The sequence below is a fragment of the Plodia interpunctella genome, chromosome 4, assembly GCF_027563975.2.
Source record: "Plodia interpunctella isolate USDA-ARS_2022_Savannah chromosome 4, ilPloInte3.2, whole genome shotgun sequence".
Lineage (NCBI taxonomy): Eukaryota > Metazoa > Arthropoda > Insecta > Lepidoptera > Pyralidae > Plodia > Plodia interpunctella.
Window position 1 is genome coordinate 6,943,561 of NC_071297.1, and position 19,817 is coordinate 6,963,377.

General features: G+C 32.4%; 5 protein-coding genes across 10 annotated transcripts; 3 read left to right on the forward strand and 2 right to left on the reverse strand.

Annotated features, from left to right (window-relative positions):
* Positions 1-99: 99 nt before the first annotated feature.
* LOC128669449 (uncharacterized) lies at positions 100-1,964 on the reverse strand. 3 transcript variants are annotated; one of them, XM_053744297.2, is made up of 7 exons: positions 1,772-1,958; positions 1,520-1,609; positions 1,334-1,434; positions 1,124-1,235; positions 782-868; positions 554-652; positions 100-443 (listed from the first exon to the last, which is right to left on the reverse strand). In XM_053744297.2, the coding sequence occupies exons 1-7, from the start codon at positions 1,826-1,828 to the stop codon at positions 132-134; spliced, it is 858 nt and encodes a 285-aa protein (XP_053600272.1). In that variant the 5' UTR covers positions 1,829-1,958; the 3' UTR covers positions 100-131. The 3 variants fall into 3 exon arrangements, with proteins under 3 accessions (XP_053600272.1, XP_064291989.1, XP_053600273.1); XM_064435919.1 differs by lacking the exon at positions 554-652 and having other exon boundaries at positions 1,772-1,964; XM_053744298.1 differs by lacking the exon at positions 1,520-1,609 and having other exon boundaries at positions 1,772-1,959.
* A 685-nt stretch (positions 1,965-2,649) lies between these two features.
* LOC128669450 (vacuolar ATPase assembly integral membrane protein VMA21 homolog) lies at positions 2,650-3,462 on the forward strand. Its single transcript, XM_053744300.2, has 2 exons — positions 2,650-2,976; positions 3,069-3,462. Exons 1-2 carry the CDS (start codon positions 2,953-2,955, stop codon positions 3,306-3,308), a joined length of 264 nt encoding a protein of 87 aa, XP_053600275.1. The 5' UTR covers positions 2,650-2,952; the 3' UTR covers positions 3,309-3,462.
* Positions 3,337-5,381, forward strand: LOC128669448 (uncharacterized protein). Its single transcript, XM_053744296.1, has 3 exons — positions 3,337-3,924; positions 4,758-4,874; positions 5,085-5,381. Exons 1-3 carry the CDS (start codon positions 3,337-3,339, stop codon positions 5,328-5,330), a joined length of 951 nt encoding a protein of 316 aa, XP_053600271.1. The 3' UTR covers positions 5,331-5,381.
* Positions 5,382-5,873: 492 nt separating this feature from the next.
* On the reverse strand, positions 5,874-10,431 carry Vps36 (Vacuolar protein sorting 36). Of its 2 annotated transcripts, XM_053744294.2 has the most exons (7): positions 10,047-10,422; positions 9,762-9,957; positions 9,168-9,529; positions 8,498-8,662; positions 8,020-8,120; positions 7,459-7,573; positions 5,874-7,250 (listed from the first exon to the last, which is right to left on the reverse strand). In XM_053744294.2, the coding sequence occupies exons 1-7, from the start codon at positions 10,140-10,142 to the stop codon at positions 7,077-7,079; spliced, it is 1,209 nt and encodes a 402-aa protein (XP_053600269.1). In that variant the 5' UTR covers positions 10,143-10,422; the 3' UTR covers positions 5,874-7,076. The 2 variants fall into 2 exon arrangements, with proteins under 2 accessions (XP_053600269.1, XP_053600270.1); XM_053744295.2 differs by lacking the exon at positions 9,762-9,957 and having other exon boundaries at positions 10,018-10,431.
* Positions 10,432-10,555: 124 nt separating this feature from the next.
* Positions 10,556-18,309, forward strand: HisRS (Histidyl-tRNA synthetase). 3 transcript variants are annotated; one of them, XM_053744291.2, is made up of 9 exons: positions 10,556-10,906; positions 11,003-11,266; positions 12,302-12,514; positions 12,806-13,027; positions 13,514-13,720; positions 14,449-14,743; positions 15,113-15,213; positions 15,708-15,890; positions 16,301-18,309. In XM_053744291.2, the coding sequence occupies exons 1-9, from the start codon at positions 10,814-10,816 to the stop codon at positions 16,532-16,534; spliced, it is 1,812 nt and encodes a 603-aa protein (XP_053600266.1). In that variant the 5' UTR covers positions 10,556-10,813; the 3' UTR covers positions 16,535-18,309. The 3 variants fall into 3 exon arrangements, with proteins under 3 accessions (XP_053600266.1, XP_053600267.1, XP_053600268.1); XM_053744292.1 differs by lacking the exon at positions 11,003-11,266 and adding an exon at positions 11,524-11,686 and having other exon boundaries at positions 10,558-10,906; XM_053744293.2 differs by lacking the exon at positions 11,003-11,266 and having other exon boundaries at positions 10,558-10,906.
* Positions 18,310-19,817: the final 1,508 nt, after the last annotated feature.

The window sequence follows — 19,817 nt, forward strand, 5'->3', positions numbered from 1 at the left end:
ATCCACTTAACCAGCACGCGCTTGGTTGGACAAGTAGTCGTACGAGTGCTACCATCATATGTTTATCATTAACAGCGAAAATAAAAAAAATACCACAGATAACTGTTTTCAAATAGGTACATATTTAATTTTTAGCAATCATTTGCTAACCAGCCATTCTGAGTTAAGTTGGTGGTAGAAGTACAAAATGAATTGATCACCGGTGTTGTCGCTGAAAATGCAAATATCCTCAATTCTCCTGTACTTGAAAATTGCAAAGCGTTACTGATTCTTGCACCTGACGTAGAATAACCAGGTACTTGAGGTTCGCCAGTTATTGGATTATAGGTACCGCACCGTGATTTAGCCAATATACACGATGTCACATTAGTAAAAAATCGCACATTGTCTGCATCTAAAGTTATGTTCACTCCTGTTCTTGCTTCTCTTGTACATTGGGTAATCTGTAAAATAAGATACACAATAAGTGTTCTCTTTCTTAGATAAGTTTAATTAGGAATTTTAATTTCATTCATAGGTCAAGCTGAAATTTTAATAACCTAAAAAGTCTCACCAAATTAATGGAGTTAGTTCTTCTGAGACACCGTACAAAGTCACAGTATCCCATGAAACAACCAGATGGCTGCACATTCAAAGCTGAGGTTGATAGAGCCTTAAAAAAACGTTATTATGACTTTTTAAACATATTATTTCCTTTGCCTAGCAGTGGGACACTAATAGCTAAAAATCATATTGATTAACCAAGTCATTAATAAAAGTTGTAACATAAAGTTTTACTTACGACCAAAGCTGTCGCGCACGCAGCATAAGAAGTGTTAACGAAATACTGTGTTGCGCAAGCACCAAGATCAGTTAATTCTTGAGGTCCCTTGAAAATATTGTTTTATGAAATATAAATATATTATGTATAGATAGAGTAAGTACTTTTGCAGCATTTTTGAACCTAATAATTTTACAAAATACTCGTATTTTGCTAAAATCTGGCACTATCTACAATAAGAAAAAAGTTAATCGTGATTAAAGATAATATACACAAAATATCCTTGGGCTCCATTTCAAATATCTGTATTGCATTTTTGCATTTAACTAGTTTAATAACTAACGCAAACAAAGAAAAATAAACCTCAGGCATAGAAGTAACTCTGGTGAAACAGTTGATACATCCATCTCTCAAAGTTACATTCGTTGGTTGAGCTGTGCTGCATACAATGTTTAATAAATTTTGCAATTGTGGCCTGAAAATAATGATTTTATTTCAGTGAAACGTAATTTGTATAATTGATTGGTCGTATAAATTTCCCCTACAGTAATTATTAGTTTTAGTGCACCTTACCCATTGGTAGGACAAAAAGCAGCTAACTTTTGGGTTTTCCATTGTAATAATTTATTTTTGACGTCACTTAAATCAAAAATTCCATTGGTGCCAACTCCTATCTGAAACAAATAATAACTATTGAATATTATAATATTGTTTGATACCTAATGTAATTGTAATAATTTTGTGAATAAAAAATCTGACCTCATTAACATTTTGTAAGTTCTGATTTTTCCATTGTAAAATACTGTTTTGTACTTGATTTAAGTCAATAAAAGTTCCATTAAGCCCGATCTGTGAATAATAAAAAATCGACACAGATAATTAGAACCCATGAAATATACTAAAAAAAATATACGTATGAACAACGTTATAATTTAATTGGCTTAAAGTACAGCAAAATTTTATTTGGTAAGGCAAAGAAGTTCTAAAATAATGTCTACTAAAATTACTTACTATAAACGTAAGAAGAAGACTGTAATAAAAATATGTAACACGTGAACTGTTATACATTATATTAAATAATAAGATGAATATAATATATACAGTATGACGAAAAAAATATTGCAAAGTTGTTGCATAGCTCACATGCAACAAGAAAGTGCGGGCGTAAGCATACAGTTCATTGTATTTTAAAACCCATTTACACGTCAAAATTATAGCATGTTACCTTTTTGTTGCTAAACAGTTAAAATTTAGGTATTTAAATAGTTATAAGTCGCGTTTTCAATAGCTTCTATGTCAATAGGTACAGCACAATGGAACAATAACAATTGTATAAAAATAGATCAACACACATGAGTTGCCTAGTGATATTTTTTGTTGCTTAAAAATATATAATTCATCATTTCTTACCTACCTAAATGAATCTTACAGGCTCTTTGTAGTTAGGTACTTCTTTCATCGCAATAATCATTATCCATATCAGTAATGACGTATAAAATCTTTTTTATACCTCCATGCGTACCAGGTGCATGGTGCCCAAAGGCTGCAATGTTTGCTTACCATCGAGCAACCGCATTTTTGCCCACTATGCTAGAATGTACATTATACTTACATCGAGAATCTTCTTTTAAATAAAGAATACCTACACATCGTTGCCATCAAATTTATAATGACAGTGTTAAGTACCTATTCAAATAATTATTAATAGTTGGACATGTCTTGCCTCTTTCTGTCAATTTCTAATTTATTATGTGCGATAGTGACAAAACATATTGTAGCTTAAAGTATGTTTTAACTTTTTATGAATAACGGGGTCCAGGGTCTATATAATGTAAGAACAACAGAACATCTATCTACTGTGTGGTACTACTACATTACTACTAGGTTTTTGACCTCAATTTTATCAATAGTTTGTTGTTCCTTGACATTATGTCATGCGATTTACTTACCAACCGTATTTGGTACCAACGTTACCAAACTTTGACAGAAGTAGAACCAAAACCAACTTGTCTTGCCTTGGTGGTACCTATTCATACCTACCTATTTGATTGAAGTGACAAATGAAATTGTAAAAATATCGATTTTTAGGTATTTGTGGTGAATTTGTCCTTTCTTGTGGGTTCGGTGCAGCTAATGATTATTAGCTTTGATAGTAAATAAGTTGCCGTTTAATTTCGTTTAATTTTTATTTTATGATGATTGAAGGTCGAGCAAATGTAAGTACACCCTCCACTCCTACTTTCATTTTATTCAGTGCAATCCAATAAATAGTTGAATTTGTTACTATAATTTGTTATTTTTCTTACAGGAACTGCCAGACTTTCAGGTCTTTCAGACAGTAATCAAATATTGTGTAGTGATTATTGTACTACCGGTGCTTGCATTCTTTTCGTCGAAAATTGTATTCGATGGATTAGACTTAGCGCCGGTTACCAGCAGTGTTTATTCTGCTGTTGTCGCAGTATTAGTATTGCATTTCGCTCTAGGCTTGTATATATATCGAGCTTACGCAGAAGCGGAAGCGCCAAAGGCAACCAAAAAGGACTAAACATTGAGAATATAAGAACACTACAAAAATGGACAGTCTTTATATGAAAGGAGAGCTTTTGCAAGTTCACACTAAAAATTATGAAGTAATTGAGGGTAGATTTTATGGCATGGATAGTGACAAGTCCAAAATATCCTTATACAATGTGAAAGAACTAACACAAAATGAACCCACTGAAGGAGTTTGTCATTACTATAACTCAGAGATACGGAACATTATCAAGCTTCAAGAGACTGATGAACAAAAACATTTGAAGATATCTCAGAAAGATTGTGAAGAAATAATTAAGGTATCAAAAAAATATATCTTCATAAATCAAGTGGATAATACTTTTCATGAAGCGATCAAAGATTTAAATGAGTATAATTATATTGCTCTTAGTACTGACGGTGCAAGCATGGGAAGAAAATCTAAAATGCCTTTTATTGTTTTGTCTACACCTCAACAAATTTATATTTTTGATACTGAAGTGATGCAGTACCATGCCTTTGATGCTGGTCTGAGACAGCTGCTTGAGAGTGATGCTCCTAAAAAGATTGTTCATGACTGCAGGAAAATAGCAGATTGTCTATATCATAAGCATAATGTTAAACTTAAACATATATTTGACACCCAAGTAAGTTTACGTTTACATTAATTTTAACTGGTATTTAATTGGACATTTGCATTATGTTTCTGATACTAGGTATATATATGTTACTCTAAAAGTCCATATACAGATAAATCTTAGGTGTTTTCAGAAAATCTTAGGATTTACCGGTATGGGTTGGTAAATGTAAGGACTTTTAAATAATTGACAATTTTTTCAGGCTTATGCCATTAGAATTTAGTATATGCTAGGTTTTGCTACTGATGGCTGGTAAATGTTGGTTTTGGGAGTAAAACAATGATTCATTCTTATAAATCATTTATTTTTCAGTCAAAATCTTACATATTTTTATGTAGGTATCATAATTATGAGAGTAATTAATTAACTAAGTAATTAGTCAAATCCTTTACTGTGTCTTCAATATAAATCTTAAGATTTACCAAGTAAATGGTGGTAAAAGTTCGAATCACAAAATTGTTCGGACTTTTACCATTAAGAGTTGGTAAATCTTAGGTTTTACTGGAATATCGTAGGACTTACATTAGTTCGTGCTTTTACAGTAACATATTATTATATGTACAACAAATTAGTGGTAATTTCAAAATTCTCATGTTTATAAACTTGCATTGCTTGAATCTTATCTAGTGTGTGAAAATATAGTGTAAGCAATACATCAATTAAAATTTGATCATAATGTTAATCAATGTGTGATTTTATTTTTGTCATATCTTTGAAAACATTGTCATTATCACAGTAATTTCTTCAGTGGTGTTTCTATTATAGTTATATGTACCAGTAAGGGACTTCAAATAAGAAAAAAATTCTACTAGCCTATTGAAAAAACGATGTATATTTTACAGGTAGGAGATTTGATAATCACGAAAAATAAAAAAGGATGTCTACCCAGTGAAGTAAAGACTTTATCTCAATGTATGAATTCTTACATTGGTCTAAAAATTAATACTGATGAAGTAAAGGTAAGTTTTTAAATTTTCTATTCTTATCAAATATGTGTACATCATTATTGCGGATTCATAAACATATGAATCCGCAATAATGATGTACACATATTTTAATTCATAATTATACCAATATATTTACTGTAACATAGTATAGTTCATCCTATTTGTGTTTTATATTTTTATTTCCATATATAATTGTTATATAACAACTTTTTTATCTTTCAGCTGGATATAGTAGAATGTACTAAACGTCCATTGCCAGTGAAAATCAAGGAGACTCTAGCTAAGAACATAGCTTTTCTGCACCGTCTTTCAGAAATCATCAATGATGAAATGTCTCTGCCATTTGTCCGTGGTGTAGAGTGTTTTGTAGAGAGCCTCCGATCCTGTGACGACTTCAAAGCTTGGGAACTGTCAAGTGGAAAAGACCATCAGATACCAAAGGACTTCAAAAGTGCAATTGAGTATTAAATTTACTGATGTGACACATTCCACATAATAAATTGTAGACATAGGCCCATTTTTTGTTTTTTTTTCGCTCTTTGTTTTCTTGCTTGTTTTTTTTTTATTTAAGTATTCTATATCATGATATTCAGATGACTTTTATAGCAGAATGAATTTTTGAATGTTATGTCTTTATCGTCAAGATTTAATAGTTAAGATTATATAAAACCAATAATAATGCTTTATGCATCTTTGTATTGTAGCGTTTTTCTAGCTTTTAGGCGTCGAGTGTACGGAGCGGGCAGTATTCGCGCCTATACTATACACACTATGTTGCTATACAAGACAAATGGTTACTCCGTTTTCTCATGCCCCCACCACGCCTGCAGAGGCCTCTATTTAAGTCATAGTTTGTGAGGAAACCTACACCCCAGTTCATTTATCAGATTGTAAAATTGAGAAGGTAAAAGTCATAAGATAATCGTTTCGTGTTTTACAATATTGGGACAAAAAAATGTTTGGAAGCGAAAGACTAATAGCAGAATGTAAAGGTTACTGAAAAAAAGACACTTAATTAGGTATGTATTTATTTATCAAAATTAAAAACAAGTCAACACTTTACAAACTCTACCCGTTTTCCATTGTGTACATACCCGATAGGCAGGCTTTTCTTGATAAGAAACTGTAAACTGTGTAAAAAAGTAAATGAGTTCTACTACAGCTCACACAAGTTGAGTGGTCTATGGTACCTACATAAATGTGACCATCCAAATCAAAAGGGACCTTATGGCGGCTGGCACTTAAGTCTTTATTGCCTTTGTTCGAATACAAATCAACGGCATAATTGCGTAAGTGCCGGGGCGCCATAAGGTCCCTTTTGATTTGGACGGCCACATATATTTACTAGTAACGAATAAATTTCTCAGTTCAAAAAATCTATAAATAAATATATTTATAATATATATTAAGATTATAAGTTTTTCATAAGTGCTAAATTATAATCACCTAATAACTGCTAAGTGCTACATATTGTATTTAAATATTATAAGCCTATTTTCAATGGCTTCTGGTTGAAAGGTTGTAAGGGCAAAATACTCAAATGCATTTTATTGAATTATTAGGTAACTTTTATACATATGTTAAGGAATTTAGAAAAATGCTTTTGAGCATTTGAGGGGAGGTTGTCTTTGAACTTGTACAATAAGTATAACTTGGAGTGACTTAGCATCGGACGTGGCGCGGTGAAATAAACAGGTTTAAAATCTTAGCTCAATTTGGCAATTTTTATACAACACAAGTAGGAACAAGATTTAGATAATTTATAATTTAAAATTTAGTTGACTTGATGGCAACGTCACTTCCGATGAAAAGTTAAAATATTTTTTAATACAGTTATGTATGTGGTATATTGTAATGCGAAAATGACTTATAAGAGTGATATTTTGGGAGATGGTTTACAAAAGGTATGATAAAATTGTGTAACATTGTATGCAGCTGTAAGCTTATGTGATGTTAAAGCTTTTAATAAATCAATGTTATGCTTAACACTTAACTGATTACTTCCTTAAAGTCTAAACTTTAAAATATTATATCACATTATTGTCGTGAGAAAATAATTTTGATGGCGAATAGCAATACGTCCAAGGATCACTTGCTCTAGTTTTCATAAATCCATCCCATTCATTTCCTCTTCCCATTATTTGTGGTTGGCCCTCCTCGTTCCCATACGCCAGGACGGATCCTGGGTTCGTCCCATTCAATGCCAGATTAAAATTACGCCGGCGGGTTTAAAAATAAATTAGGATAGAACGCTAAGCCCTCAATAGATTCATCTCGACAAGCGAGACCAAGGCGCTCGGTGGTGAATAGGCGTTCCCGCGCGAGCAGGACAGATACACTTGCTATCTGGGACAGCTTCACTGGTGTTAGGGAACCATTTTCTTCAAGCTGAAAATGAGAATAAGCTTTTAGATACTTTTCAAAATGGTGAAGAGGGGTGCTCTCTGCTCACTAGTGCCTCCATCACCTTTTTATCATTTTCTTTTAATTAGGTAATAGTGAATTTAAAAAAACTTGGGAGAGGTGGAGCTGTTGGCAATAGCTAGTAATAGCCAAATAGGCTCTGAGTTTATTTAAGAATCTATTACATACTTACCAATTCACTAGTGGACTTAGCTACTTCTTCATCTCTATTGCTGTTCAATTGCAGCACGCAAGCACCGCTAGGAAACTTTCTCAACGACATTGGTGCTCCAATAGTCTGCAATAACCTGCACAATATGATTGATTTATTTTAACCATTCTCATACCTTTCCGCTGAATGCCCAAGTTGTCTTCTATAATTAATTCAACAAATAAGCATCCAGATCATATCATAGATCAAACAAAAAAGAAAATTATATGGATCAGATCTCAGAATATCTTATTGAAATGTCAAGAAAATAACACTGTTGCTATAAATAATAAAATAAATAGTGATATTTTTGTTATTTTTCTGCACACAATCGTCGAACTCTGACAGATGCCGATGCGAATGCACATGCATTGCGAGCTTTTATTGGCGCCAACAATCTCCAAACTGTATTATAATGTATTTTATGTTATAATTTTCAATAATGTTCTCATTGACAAGAACTTACTCTAAAACCTACTTACTTTAAAAAAAACATGTATTTTTTTATGAATAACAGCTATTGGTAGATAGTATTGTACTGACTTGCATGCATTCAAGAGGTCCTCAGGTGATATGAGCTCCAATCCTCTGGCCCTGTTCACCCTACACCAAACATCTGCTAATGACATTATGCCACCACATTCCTGAGAAAAAAAGAAGAATGTACTAGTTTCATACAAGTTAGTAAGGTGGGCTTAGGATATAGGTAAAATATACTTTAAGCTAAAATGTGTTTGTATCGTTCTATCGTTTGGATGTTTAGCTATATATGTATTTGTTTAAAATATAGTATTGTTGAGTTAGTATCCCATAACACAAGTCTCGAACTTACTTTGGGGCTAGCTCAATCTGTGTGATTTGTCCTAATATATTTATTTATTTATATTTATATCAATGTCAAACATTGTAAAGTATTGTGTTCTAATATTGATCAGGGATCACAGGTATAAATATTTGCCAGCACAGGGAATCTAATCTAGGACATCTTACTTATCATTACTAATAACATTTAATTTCTCACCATCAATACTGCTACCATCATATCAGAAATTTGTTGAGACAGTCCTAAATAATAATCTGAATCTGATCTAAATGCATCTCTTGTCACTGGATCATCAATACCCAAACTCATCAGGTAAGATTTAAACCTCACAGTATCATCTTCTGATATATCTCCTTGCTTTTCCTGCAATTAAAAGAAAAAGGTATTAGTTTCTACAGAAGGTACCTACTTAATAAACATAAATCTCATCCTTAAGGCTTCTACTTTTACTATGTTTTATGACATATCAAAGATAGTGGCAACTACTGTACTAGGCAATTTTCAGCATGATCATCCCTAATAATGCTAGTAGTTTATAACCTTTTAATAATAAAAAATATATCATTTACAATTTACTATATAAGTTACATGTTGATGTCAGTTATGCTAAACCTGCTGGACAGATTTTATCAAAGATTATTATATACAATATGTTGTTATCAAAAAATGCTTTATTTAATACACTTCTTAACTATGCACCAACTTCATGGCTATACAACAAAAGTTTCATTCAAATCCATCCAGTAGTTCTGGAGATTAGTGTGTCTGGAGAAATTTTTTTTTAATTCTTATTTTACTGAACAAATTATTTTTTTGGAACAGAGTAACTTTTTGGTATTGTTTTGTTATATATATTAATTTAAATTACCCTTATTTTAGTTGATATATTTTTTGAAATAGCAACCATATCTTTTGCCTTTGCCATGAGCTTTGTCAAATCTTGAAATGCTACAGTAATACTCTCATCTGTAGCCCTATGTTGCTCTTCAATACTTCTTTCTATTCCAACAATGCCAGACCTAATTTTAGAATTTACAGGTGCTACAGATGGTTTTGGAGAAGAGTAAGGACTTGTGGAGCTGACAGGTGAAGCTAAAGGGCTTTGTCTTTCCCAAGCTTTAGCTGACACTGCATCACTCAAGGCTTTATAGAAAGCAGCGTCAATACCATCTTTGAATGATAGCTTTATGAAATGATATGGGCTGACAACGGCAGGGCCTGGTCTTTTTCCTAAAACAAATTTTTAAGAAAATTACAACTTTTGTTAAGTATTTCTTTTGAAACTTGATATTAAGTGGATAATAGATTTGTGGACTTGGAATTATACATAAACTAGTTTATTTTATTACAATAATAAAATATATACTAATGTTTAATGAACATTCTAAGGCAGACATTACAAGCTTGAATATTGATACTATTTTATCTGACACCATTGAACAAAAACTATATTCAATTTTACCTGGAAGAGCTGGTCCCAAATGAAGTATAATACGTTTGGGCCCACCCAAACCAAAAACACCACTGCTTTCCTCTTCTAAACAGAATACATAGTATAAATTAAGGGATAGGCATACATTTCCTCTGGGTATATCTCCTGGCTTACCCCAAAGTATACGATGAGTTGTTAACACAACTTCCCCATCAACATATTGTGTCTATAAAAATAACATTGACATTTTAAAACTTTATCAAACAATACATAAATGAGTAGGTACCTAGGTAAGGAAAGTTGAAGTAAACGTACTTTATCGTCGCCGTCGTAAATCTTAACATTCTTGTCTCGTTTGATATAATTTTCACCTTCAAATAATCTGGCATCTATATATTCAAATCTGTCCATTGTATTGTACTTCGATTGAGTTTTGTAAATACTAAATAAATTTTATTTTTTATGATTTCATCGATTTTATCAAATCTATATTATTGTCAAAACATGCATGCACGTGACAGTATTGACTTGACATTGGCATTTTGTTTTGTTAGGTTCGTATAGATTTAGATTAGAAGGGCGCTATATTGACAACAATCATTTTAATTTTATTCGGGAAATATAAACGAACTTATTATATTCACGATAGAACATTCTCACAGACAAATATATTAAGCATAACTTAAGCTTAAGTCTGTGTGTAGAAATGTAATACTAAATATTATGCAAACCACATGATATTTTTCCTGGGATGGCATTTTTACATATTGACATTGATATACCATGCCATGCCGCCGTCGTGTCATGTCAAATGAACGTCGTATCGTGTCTTTTTCTATCTTTGGTTGCCTTTTGCATGCAATGCATGCTTGGTTGCTTGCATTGCAATACAGCCAACTTGCAACTTGCAGTCTGTGGTGTTGTGGTGTTTGCAATAGTGAAACAGAAAATGAAAGGCATATCGAAAGGCTAAGTTGCAATTACCTCTGACACTGGAGCGCTCTTACATATAGTAATTCATTCTAAGCGATTCTAAGAGACGGACGTTTTATTAATTTGTATGTTAGCCTATTGTAAATGCTATGGCAGAATCTCAAGAGATATTGTTGCAGAAAATTAAAGAACAGGGTGATATCGTAAGAAAATTAAAATCAGCGAAAGAATCTGGTGAAAAGGTCAGTAAAATAATTCATTATTCTTTACTTATTTCTAATTCAAGGTTGGACGTTGAATTGCATCATGTAGTATAACCTATATTTTACATGTTATAGGGGAAGAAGATAAAAGAATATGACCTCAGTGAAATAGATAGACACATGTCTCAGTACAGTTACATTTGTGGTTATGTGCCTAGTATTTGTGACGTTGAATTACACAAAAGTTTAGGAAACAATATAGATTTCGAAAGTTATAAATATATCAGGAGATGGTGGTACCATATGCGGAGTTTCAGTGAATCTGAGATTAAGTTATTCAATAGAAATGAAATGCCTAAGAGTATTTATAAGCAGAATAGTAAAACAATTGATGAACAGGTTGGTTTTTGTACTGTGTGCACTTGTATTTTAGTTATAGTAATTAATTAATATAGTTCAGTCGAAATTGTAAATTACTTCTTCCTTGGTACACCAGCCTGTGTTTATGTAGAAATTCCACATATGGTTCTTTTCGTCACCACATCAGCAGTTCTGGAATGAAATTATTGTTCAAAATTTGTAATTGATTCTTTTTTTAATTTAAATCAGTTATTTGTCCTATTTTCTTTTTCCGGTTCTGAACTGATGTACTGCAGTGGTGACAAGGAATCATTAGTTTGGATCTGCTTTTGGATTTATTGAAGCATGCTGCTCAGAGTGGCAATGTTTGCAAAAAACCAAGTAATGGTGTTGCGGTTGTGCAATTTTGTATATAAAGGCCGTCTAGTTAGGGGTATTTCAACAACTCTTAGTTGCCAGGTATTGGAAAGTAGTGCTTGTAGAAATGTTCACTTTTTAACAAACTTTCTTTTCATACATATTAATTAACTGTTTACTATATTGCAAAAATGAAAAAAAAAAAGAAATGCTAACACATGTTTCAGTTTCCAGTGTTGTTTTAGTTTCCAGGGAATTGCAGTTTTCCAGAATTTAACATTGCTAAGCTATAATATATAATATAACATTCATTGGATATAAAATAATAACAGATGTAGCATACATAAAATATTGTTTTATCATATAGCATTATCTTTTTGTGTACATGCTACAGTTTAAAAATATGTCTAGCATTTCTGATTCATTTCTATTTCAATGAGTCTGCACATATTGGGCTATATGTAGTGCCACATACTTTGATATTTTTTTAATTTACTATTGAAAAAGGGGACAAATATTTCCTCCATCTAAAGTTTTTCTTATACACTATTACACATTGCATAGAAATAATGGAATTATTATTTGGTATATTGGTTTAGTATTTCCACAGTATCTGTTTATTTCCATTTATTTTAATATAGACAAAAGATGTATTATCATTCAAATGTATTCAACATAGATGCAGTATACAAATATTTTAATTGTATTTGTTTTTAGATACAAGAGGAAGTAGCAAAGCTACTAGCCTTGAAAGCTCAGCTTAGTTCTGAGGATGCTGCTCCACAGAAATTCACACTCAAAACTCCCAAAGGCACACGGGATTATAATCCACAACAGATGACTATAAGGAACAATGTACTCCAGAAAATAATCACAGTTTTTAAGAAGCATGGTGCTGAATGTATTGACACACCAGTATTTGAATTAAAGGTATGCTGTATTTTGAAGTTTTCAGGCTATTGCTTTTCTATACATTTAGGTTTAAAGATCTTTATGACTCATAAATAATACAATAATTCACTTATAATTTGCATTTTACAATTTTAATGGTAATAATAAATTACATTTAATGGTGTTATTGTTCTCAAATCCTTTCACAATTAACTGCTTTCAATCACTTTTATTAGTAATAAAAATGTGGCTTACTGTTATAATGTGTTACAAAATTTTTTTACTTATTTTTATTGTAAAATGATGAACTATGTAAAATGATTATTGCAGGAAGTGTTAACTGGGAAATATGGTGAGGATTCTAAACTTATTTATGATTTAAAAGATCAAGGAGGCGAGATCTTGTCCCTAAGGTATGATCTGACAGTACCTCTAGCCCGCTACTTGGCAATGAGCAAGATTTCCAACTTGAAGAGATATCACATTGCCAAGGTTTACAGGCGGGATAATCCAGCCATGACCAGAGGCAGATATAGAGAGTTCTATCAATGTGTAAGTTGAAATTCCCTTCTTTTAAGGTCATTCTTTTAGTTCAAAAGTTAATGATAGAAGATAGTAATATTATATGTTACTTTTGATATATGTGACAATATTTGTAACTCAATCACACCAACTACTCTATGGATTGCTATGAAATTTTGTACACATTTTACCCTGAAATTTCCGTGAAAGTGAAGCCCTGAGATACCATGTAATAAAATATAATGATAGTCTTACAACTTTTAAAAAATTTACAAATCAGGGTTAATGAGACTTATTTAATCCAAGATTTCAATCGATTCCACTACTTATATCACTTACACTGTAGTTCATGTACTTTGAGATCAGAATTATCAACTAATTAGAGAATTCCATTAGTAACAGATAGACATCGCAGTTACCTTGTAAAACTTCAATATTATCAAGAACTAAATTGTTTGATTGTTGTGATTTTTATAGCTTTTTGTAATTTATTGTTTCTAAACTTCATGGTTTCAGGATTTCGACATCGCCGGCCAGTACGACGCCATGGTACCTGACGCCGAGTGCCTCAAAGTGGTGACGGAGATCTTGGACGCTATAGACATCGGCAAGTACGTGTTGAAAGTGAATCATCGGCGTCTGCTCGATGGTATGTTTGAGGCGTGCGGAGTGCCGGCTGATCAGTTCCGTACCACTTGCTCTACTGTTGATAAATTAGATAAGGTAAGTTTTGCTTCAGTTTTTTTTTGTCGTTGAGTTGACGAGTCTGTAATGATTGTGGTTCGGTTCAGTCAACCGTATCTGTAATTATATTAGGTGTTGGTTAAAAATCAAAGATATTGATAAATGAGATTTTTAAATTTCCTCATCATCAAGATTTTTAGTAGTTTAAGAAAATCGTCATAGATAACATTGACAGGTATTTTATTAAAATATTGTGAACTTTAATCACTATTGTAATTCAACGGCGCCTTATATAATTATCTTCTAAAAATATTAATAGAAAATAAATGATGCATTACGGAATGCCTCTGCTATTAGTAGACATTCCATCAGATATGCTCCGTTTAGCATCATACTTCTACTTCATCAACATTATAACAACACTAGATGCGCCCCACGATAGAAGGATCCAATGTCACTCAGGAATAATGTAGCTGGTGAAAGAATTTGGAAAATAGAAGATACACAACTTTGTAGATTAGTACTACTGTGTACTACTGTGTTGATTAGTGTAAATAATTATGACAATGCATATAATCCAAAATGCTTTAAAAATTGTGCATAATATCATGGACAATAATACATATTATAACAATAGTTAGTCCATGATAATATGTAATATAAATTTACGTTAACTAAACTATCTTTTTTATTGCCTTTCTTTGTATGTGATTTTGATGTGCAATAAAGATTTTACAAACTAACCTCTTTAATAAAAATAATTACAGTCACCATGGTCGGAAGTGAGAAATGAGATGATAAATGAGAAAGGAATTTTGCCTGACGCAGCAGACAGAATAGGCGAGTATGTGCGTCTAAATGGGAGTACAGAGCTTGTTGACAAACTGCTGCAAGACGAGAAGTTGTCCAAAAACAAAGCGGCCATTGAAGGACTCAACGGCATCAAGTTGCTGCTGGAGTATTGTGAACTGTTTGGCGTTAAAGACAAAATACTGTTCGATTTGAGCTTAGCAAGAGGCTTGGACTACTATACTGGAGTTATTTACGAAGCTGTGTTAATAGGTAAGCTATTTTAATATGGTACTTTCCTAATTTAAACTTTTCTTGAAAAATATGATTGAAGTGTATGAGTTTTGATTTGTTGTAAAGAAAAACACGTTAAATTTTAATGAAGCTAATCAATTTTAATTTTTATTTGTGAATGCTTCCTGTATTAAATTTTAAAATAATATATACAAACAAATTAGGTGGGTTTAACAACGCGTACAATTATAAAATAACTGGATTTAATTTACTTGTTTGAAATTAATATCTACGGAGAATAATATTTAAGATAATGATTGATGCGCAAAATTTATGAGTCTAATTATGGGCATGAAATCTTAACTTTAATAATTTCGTAACCTTGATTTGATAACGTTTCCTTTATAGAGCCAATTAAAATTGGCAATGAGGAGCAGTGCGTAGGATCCATCGCGGGCGGTGGAAGATACGATAACCTCGTTGGCATGTTCGACTCTAAAAACAAGCAGGTAAGCGTTATATTTCATTGTTAATACCGAGAAATATGTTTGCTCCATTGAAAAATATTGTGTAATTTCAAAATTTCGTGCGTAGATTGACTATTTATCGAGATTTAGTTATACATTTATTTAATTTGTTTTTGAACTATTTTAATTTAACAATTATTAAAACTAGTTATTGGTGGTGTTCACCATTAGTCTGATTTAAGACAAAAATTCGGAAAATGTTTTGTATAAGTGAAAAAGTATATTTCAACAAAATGATACAATAAGAAAAGTTTGCTTTGGCGTGATGTTTTATTTAAAAAAATAAATTGTATTGCTTCTTTTCATTCTACCACGATCGATCGATCACTCAAGGTTACCTCACCTTAGCAGTCTATCATTAAGTACGCCGCTATTGCCATAGTACAGACTCTGTCTATCAGAATAGCTCGACTGTACTTATTTTTCGTATAATAAATAGTTACAAAAAAAACTAAGAATAATAGTGACAATTCCAGGTGCCATGCGTGGGCGTGAGTATCGGCGTGGAGCGCATATTCTCGGTGCTGGAGGCGCGGCTGGCGGCCGGCGAGCTGCGCGTGCGCACCAGCGAGGTGGACGTGTTCGTGGCGTCCGCGCAGAAGAACTTCCTCGAGGAGAGGATGAAGATTTGCGCAGAGCTGTGGGACGCTGGCATCAAGGTAATAATAATGTTATTGTTAATAATGTTAATGTTTTCTAAAATTTGTTTTCCTTGTTTGCTTGGAAGGGAAGAAATCCCATGTAAATTGAAGTCAATCAAGGTAAAGGACTATAAACTATAGATTTTCAATTTCGTTTACAAATTCTCATAGGCAATAGGCTAGAAAACTATCTCAATCCCAGTAACAAGCCGACCGTACAGCTAAATATAGCCTTCGAGTTTGGGCTAATCCATCAAGTTCCCCCGTTTTTAATAATTTGTTTGACGTAAACACTTTGCCTTTCATGTTTTGCTGGTTCATGCATGTAAGCATTCAAAGATATCTGTTTAGTGTATTCGGCATGTTTTTAAGTGACACCATATGAGCACATTATACATTTTCTAACACATAACCATTGTTAATTTCAGGCCGAGCAATCATACAAGAAAAATCCTAAAATGCTGAATCAGCTGCAACACTGCGAAGAAAACGGTATTCCCTTAGCTGTGGTTCTTGGAGATTCTGAACTAAAGCGTGGCGTGGTCAAAATCCGCAATGTCAAAACCAGGGAAGAATACGAAGTTCCTAGAGAAACACTCGCGCAGGAGCTCAAGACAAGGATAGCTAACTTGGGGAAAGAGATAAATGGTCCGACTCGCTAAGGGAGGTTTTCTGAATACCGGACACATCAGACGTGTTAGGTCCAAAGAGTCCAATGTTGTGTTGCTATTGGTCAACATTTGACACATCTGGTCAGTTATAAAAATCAAATAATTGTGTTGCATCACAGTCGATTCACTAGTTGGTTCTTACCAAAAACAAAGGAAATTATAGACAAAAAAGTAGTGTAACCAAATGAGATAGAATATTTACATACACCTTGCTTACCTCATACAAATGGCATGGTAGGCGTTGTAAATCCAATGACAGACGCGCTAATATCTGGAGAAAGTTATACATTAATTTTATTGTAATTACAGGAAAAATTGTCGCTCTGTTACTTTTATTGTGTATTTCTAATTTAAAAAAAATTTCGTTTCTCTTGTATCAGCGAAAAGAAAGATATGACGAAGTCTATAGTTTTCTCTGTTTATGGTCAGACATTCTGCTATCAAATAACTCGTCAGAGGTACGGGTGGGTAACTTCGTTCTATACTAATTCGGCGACTGTGTAGTCAATATCAACGCCGATGAACAACTATGAATTATTAAACTGTGGTTGCATTATCTGACCAATGCTTGACCTATCGTATATTTGTCTGGACCTCGCTTAGCACAATCTGTATCTGTAAATTGTCCAGAAAATTCTTATTATACAGCTTAATATATAACTAGAATTTCCTGGATTTTCCCGTTGTTTATTATTCATGTTCGACATCGTCAACATTGTTGTTTCATTTGTGACCTGAAAATTGAATGTAAACATTGAAGTTTTTTGTTACCATTTTTGCTAACTTTTTGCTGTAAACGTGGCTCAGTGGATTTTCAGTATTTTTTTTACACATTAGTAATAATTTGAACTATGTGAAGCACTATGCCATCGATACATATTTTTGACGTTAGTATATTCTATACAGATTGATTTGATGTGTCCTACATCTACTACATATAATATTTTGGATTGTGGATGAAATCTAGAGAAGGTAAATCTACATTTTGAAGGGGGAAAGGAATTTTTCAACATTTTCATTGTGACGTCAAACGTCGAATCGTCGTCATCAAATTTTGAGATAGCGTATTGAAAATAATAATAATTGTTCTATTATATTAAAATTTAACGCGGTACAAGTGAAACAAGATGTGATACTTTCTGATTTGACGATTTTATAATCCGGCATTTATTTAGATTTCCAGTGTTGCGTTTTAACAAGTATTAGTAGTAGTTAATTTATAAAAATCTTTGGTAAACGATGTGATAGTAAGTAATCCTACGAGTTATTTTTAAAATACATAATTTTAATATACCTTCTTTCTTATCAAGTTATTGTTAACACTGGTGTCATATTTAATCCAAGTTACTTAAAGGCATATGGCAACACTTTTACGAATACCGCCACCTAGTGGCAGTAGTCGCAGAAACATCAGGGAACTTAGCAAACCAGTGGTTAAACACACTTTAGTGGGCACTCGACGACACACAAGAAGATTTATTGTTATATCTGTTACAGCAGTTGTGTCCGACGGTGTTATAGGATATTTTATTTTGATTATCCGAGTGACTATAGTACCTCAATAACCGAAAATTAAACTAAACAATAATACAAAAAATGTTCAAAGGAAATGGTTTTGTTTCTTTTATTTATTGTTAGATAAATTATTTACAGTTAGGTTGTAGCTGCGTTTAAAAACGAGCATTTTCTTTGTTTTAGTGGAAACAATTTTAATTATTTGTATATGCGTGAGTTTATTTAGCATTAATAAATGGTTTTCATGTGAAGTTTGTTTTTTTGTTGCCCTTTAAATCTCCTGATCTGAACACCTAATGTCCGCTTTGCATTTTATGGAATCTATAAGTCGATAGATATTTTCTATGTGTATGCATGAACCTTAGCTGCGTTGTATATTTTTCAGGTTTCGATACAGATGTATCTGATCTATACGATATAAAGCCGTATTATCTAAATTACGTAAAAAGTTCATGCATGAATAAATTTTACAATACACTAATTTCTGTGCCAGAGTATAGTTTCATAATAATATGAGATATGTCATGTTGGATTTTATTGTGTATTTATGATTTCGCCAACCAACGTACAGTCAACAGCTAATTATGTCACCCTGCATGAACCTCTGTCGCGGGAATAGCAACGAGTTTGCAATGAACTTGGGTAGGTTGATATGCTGTGACTGTTCATTTTAAGAAAAAAAGAAACGAATAAAAAAAAATACTGTGGTCTTGTTTCTAAACAGCAAGTGAGAAATAAAAAAAATATCAAGGCAAACGATTACCCGCTTACGTTTCGTATATTTAGGTATTGCTTCGGATTTATATATATATATATATATATATAAATATATTAAAAAAAATAGTCTAAATGAGAAGTTCCTATAGTGTTGCCACGGTTGAAAGTTATCAATCAACTCTGAAATTATCTCGTATGAGAAATGAGTTTCTCGAACTAGCTCACAATCTAATAGAAGTACTTTTACATACATTTTTTTTGTCCAGTGTTTGAATAATTTTATTTTTTACTTAAATAATTAGTAGAAAAATGACTGAAAACATGAAGTGGCTATTCTTCATTGTACACAACATTGACCTAGCCTAAATAGAATGTCACGCACTTCACTAATCCGGGTTTCGATACAAAGGCCGGAAAACTGACAATGAGTGACCCTGTGTACGGGAATCAAGTCAACGCAGCAGCTTAGATACCCTCAACTCGACTCGGATTTACATTAGTTACATTATTTTTCAAACTAGCCAAATCAGACACATTTTTCTAAAGTCGAAAAATAAAGTATAGGTATGTTTTTATATCTGTGATAAATATACAGATCTGGCATGACAGTGATGATTTTGGAGTCAATAAGTTTTTAATTTAATATGCATAAAAATTAGTCAATAATGGGAAATAATGTATACGTTATCGATAGTACACAATCCTATCAAATTAATTTCAAATTACCCGTTACTAGTTCTGCTTAAAGGTATATATAGAGTAACTTGTGTGTGATGTTGTTAACTGAACGAAGAACAATAAAACCTACATTATTACTTATGTACCCAAGTAATTATGTAGGTTTTTTTGTTCTTTGTACGTTACCTACTACTGCATACAGCTACCGCAAGCTGTATGCAGTAGTAGGTTGTAGGTACATAATAAAGTATTTGTAGGCTCGTGCACAGAATATTAGCAGATACCAGAGATGTACCTATAGATAAGAGAAAAGTATTTAATATGAAAAACAATTAAATACACTATTTAAAATACATATGCGAAT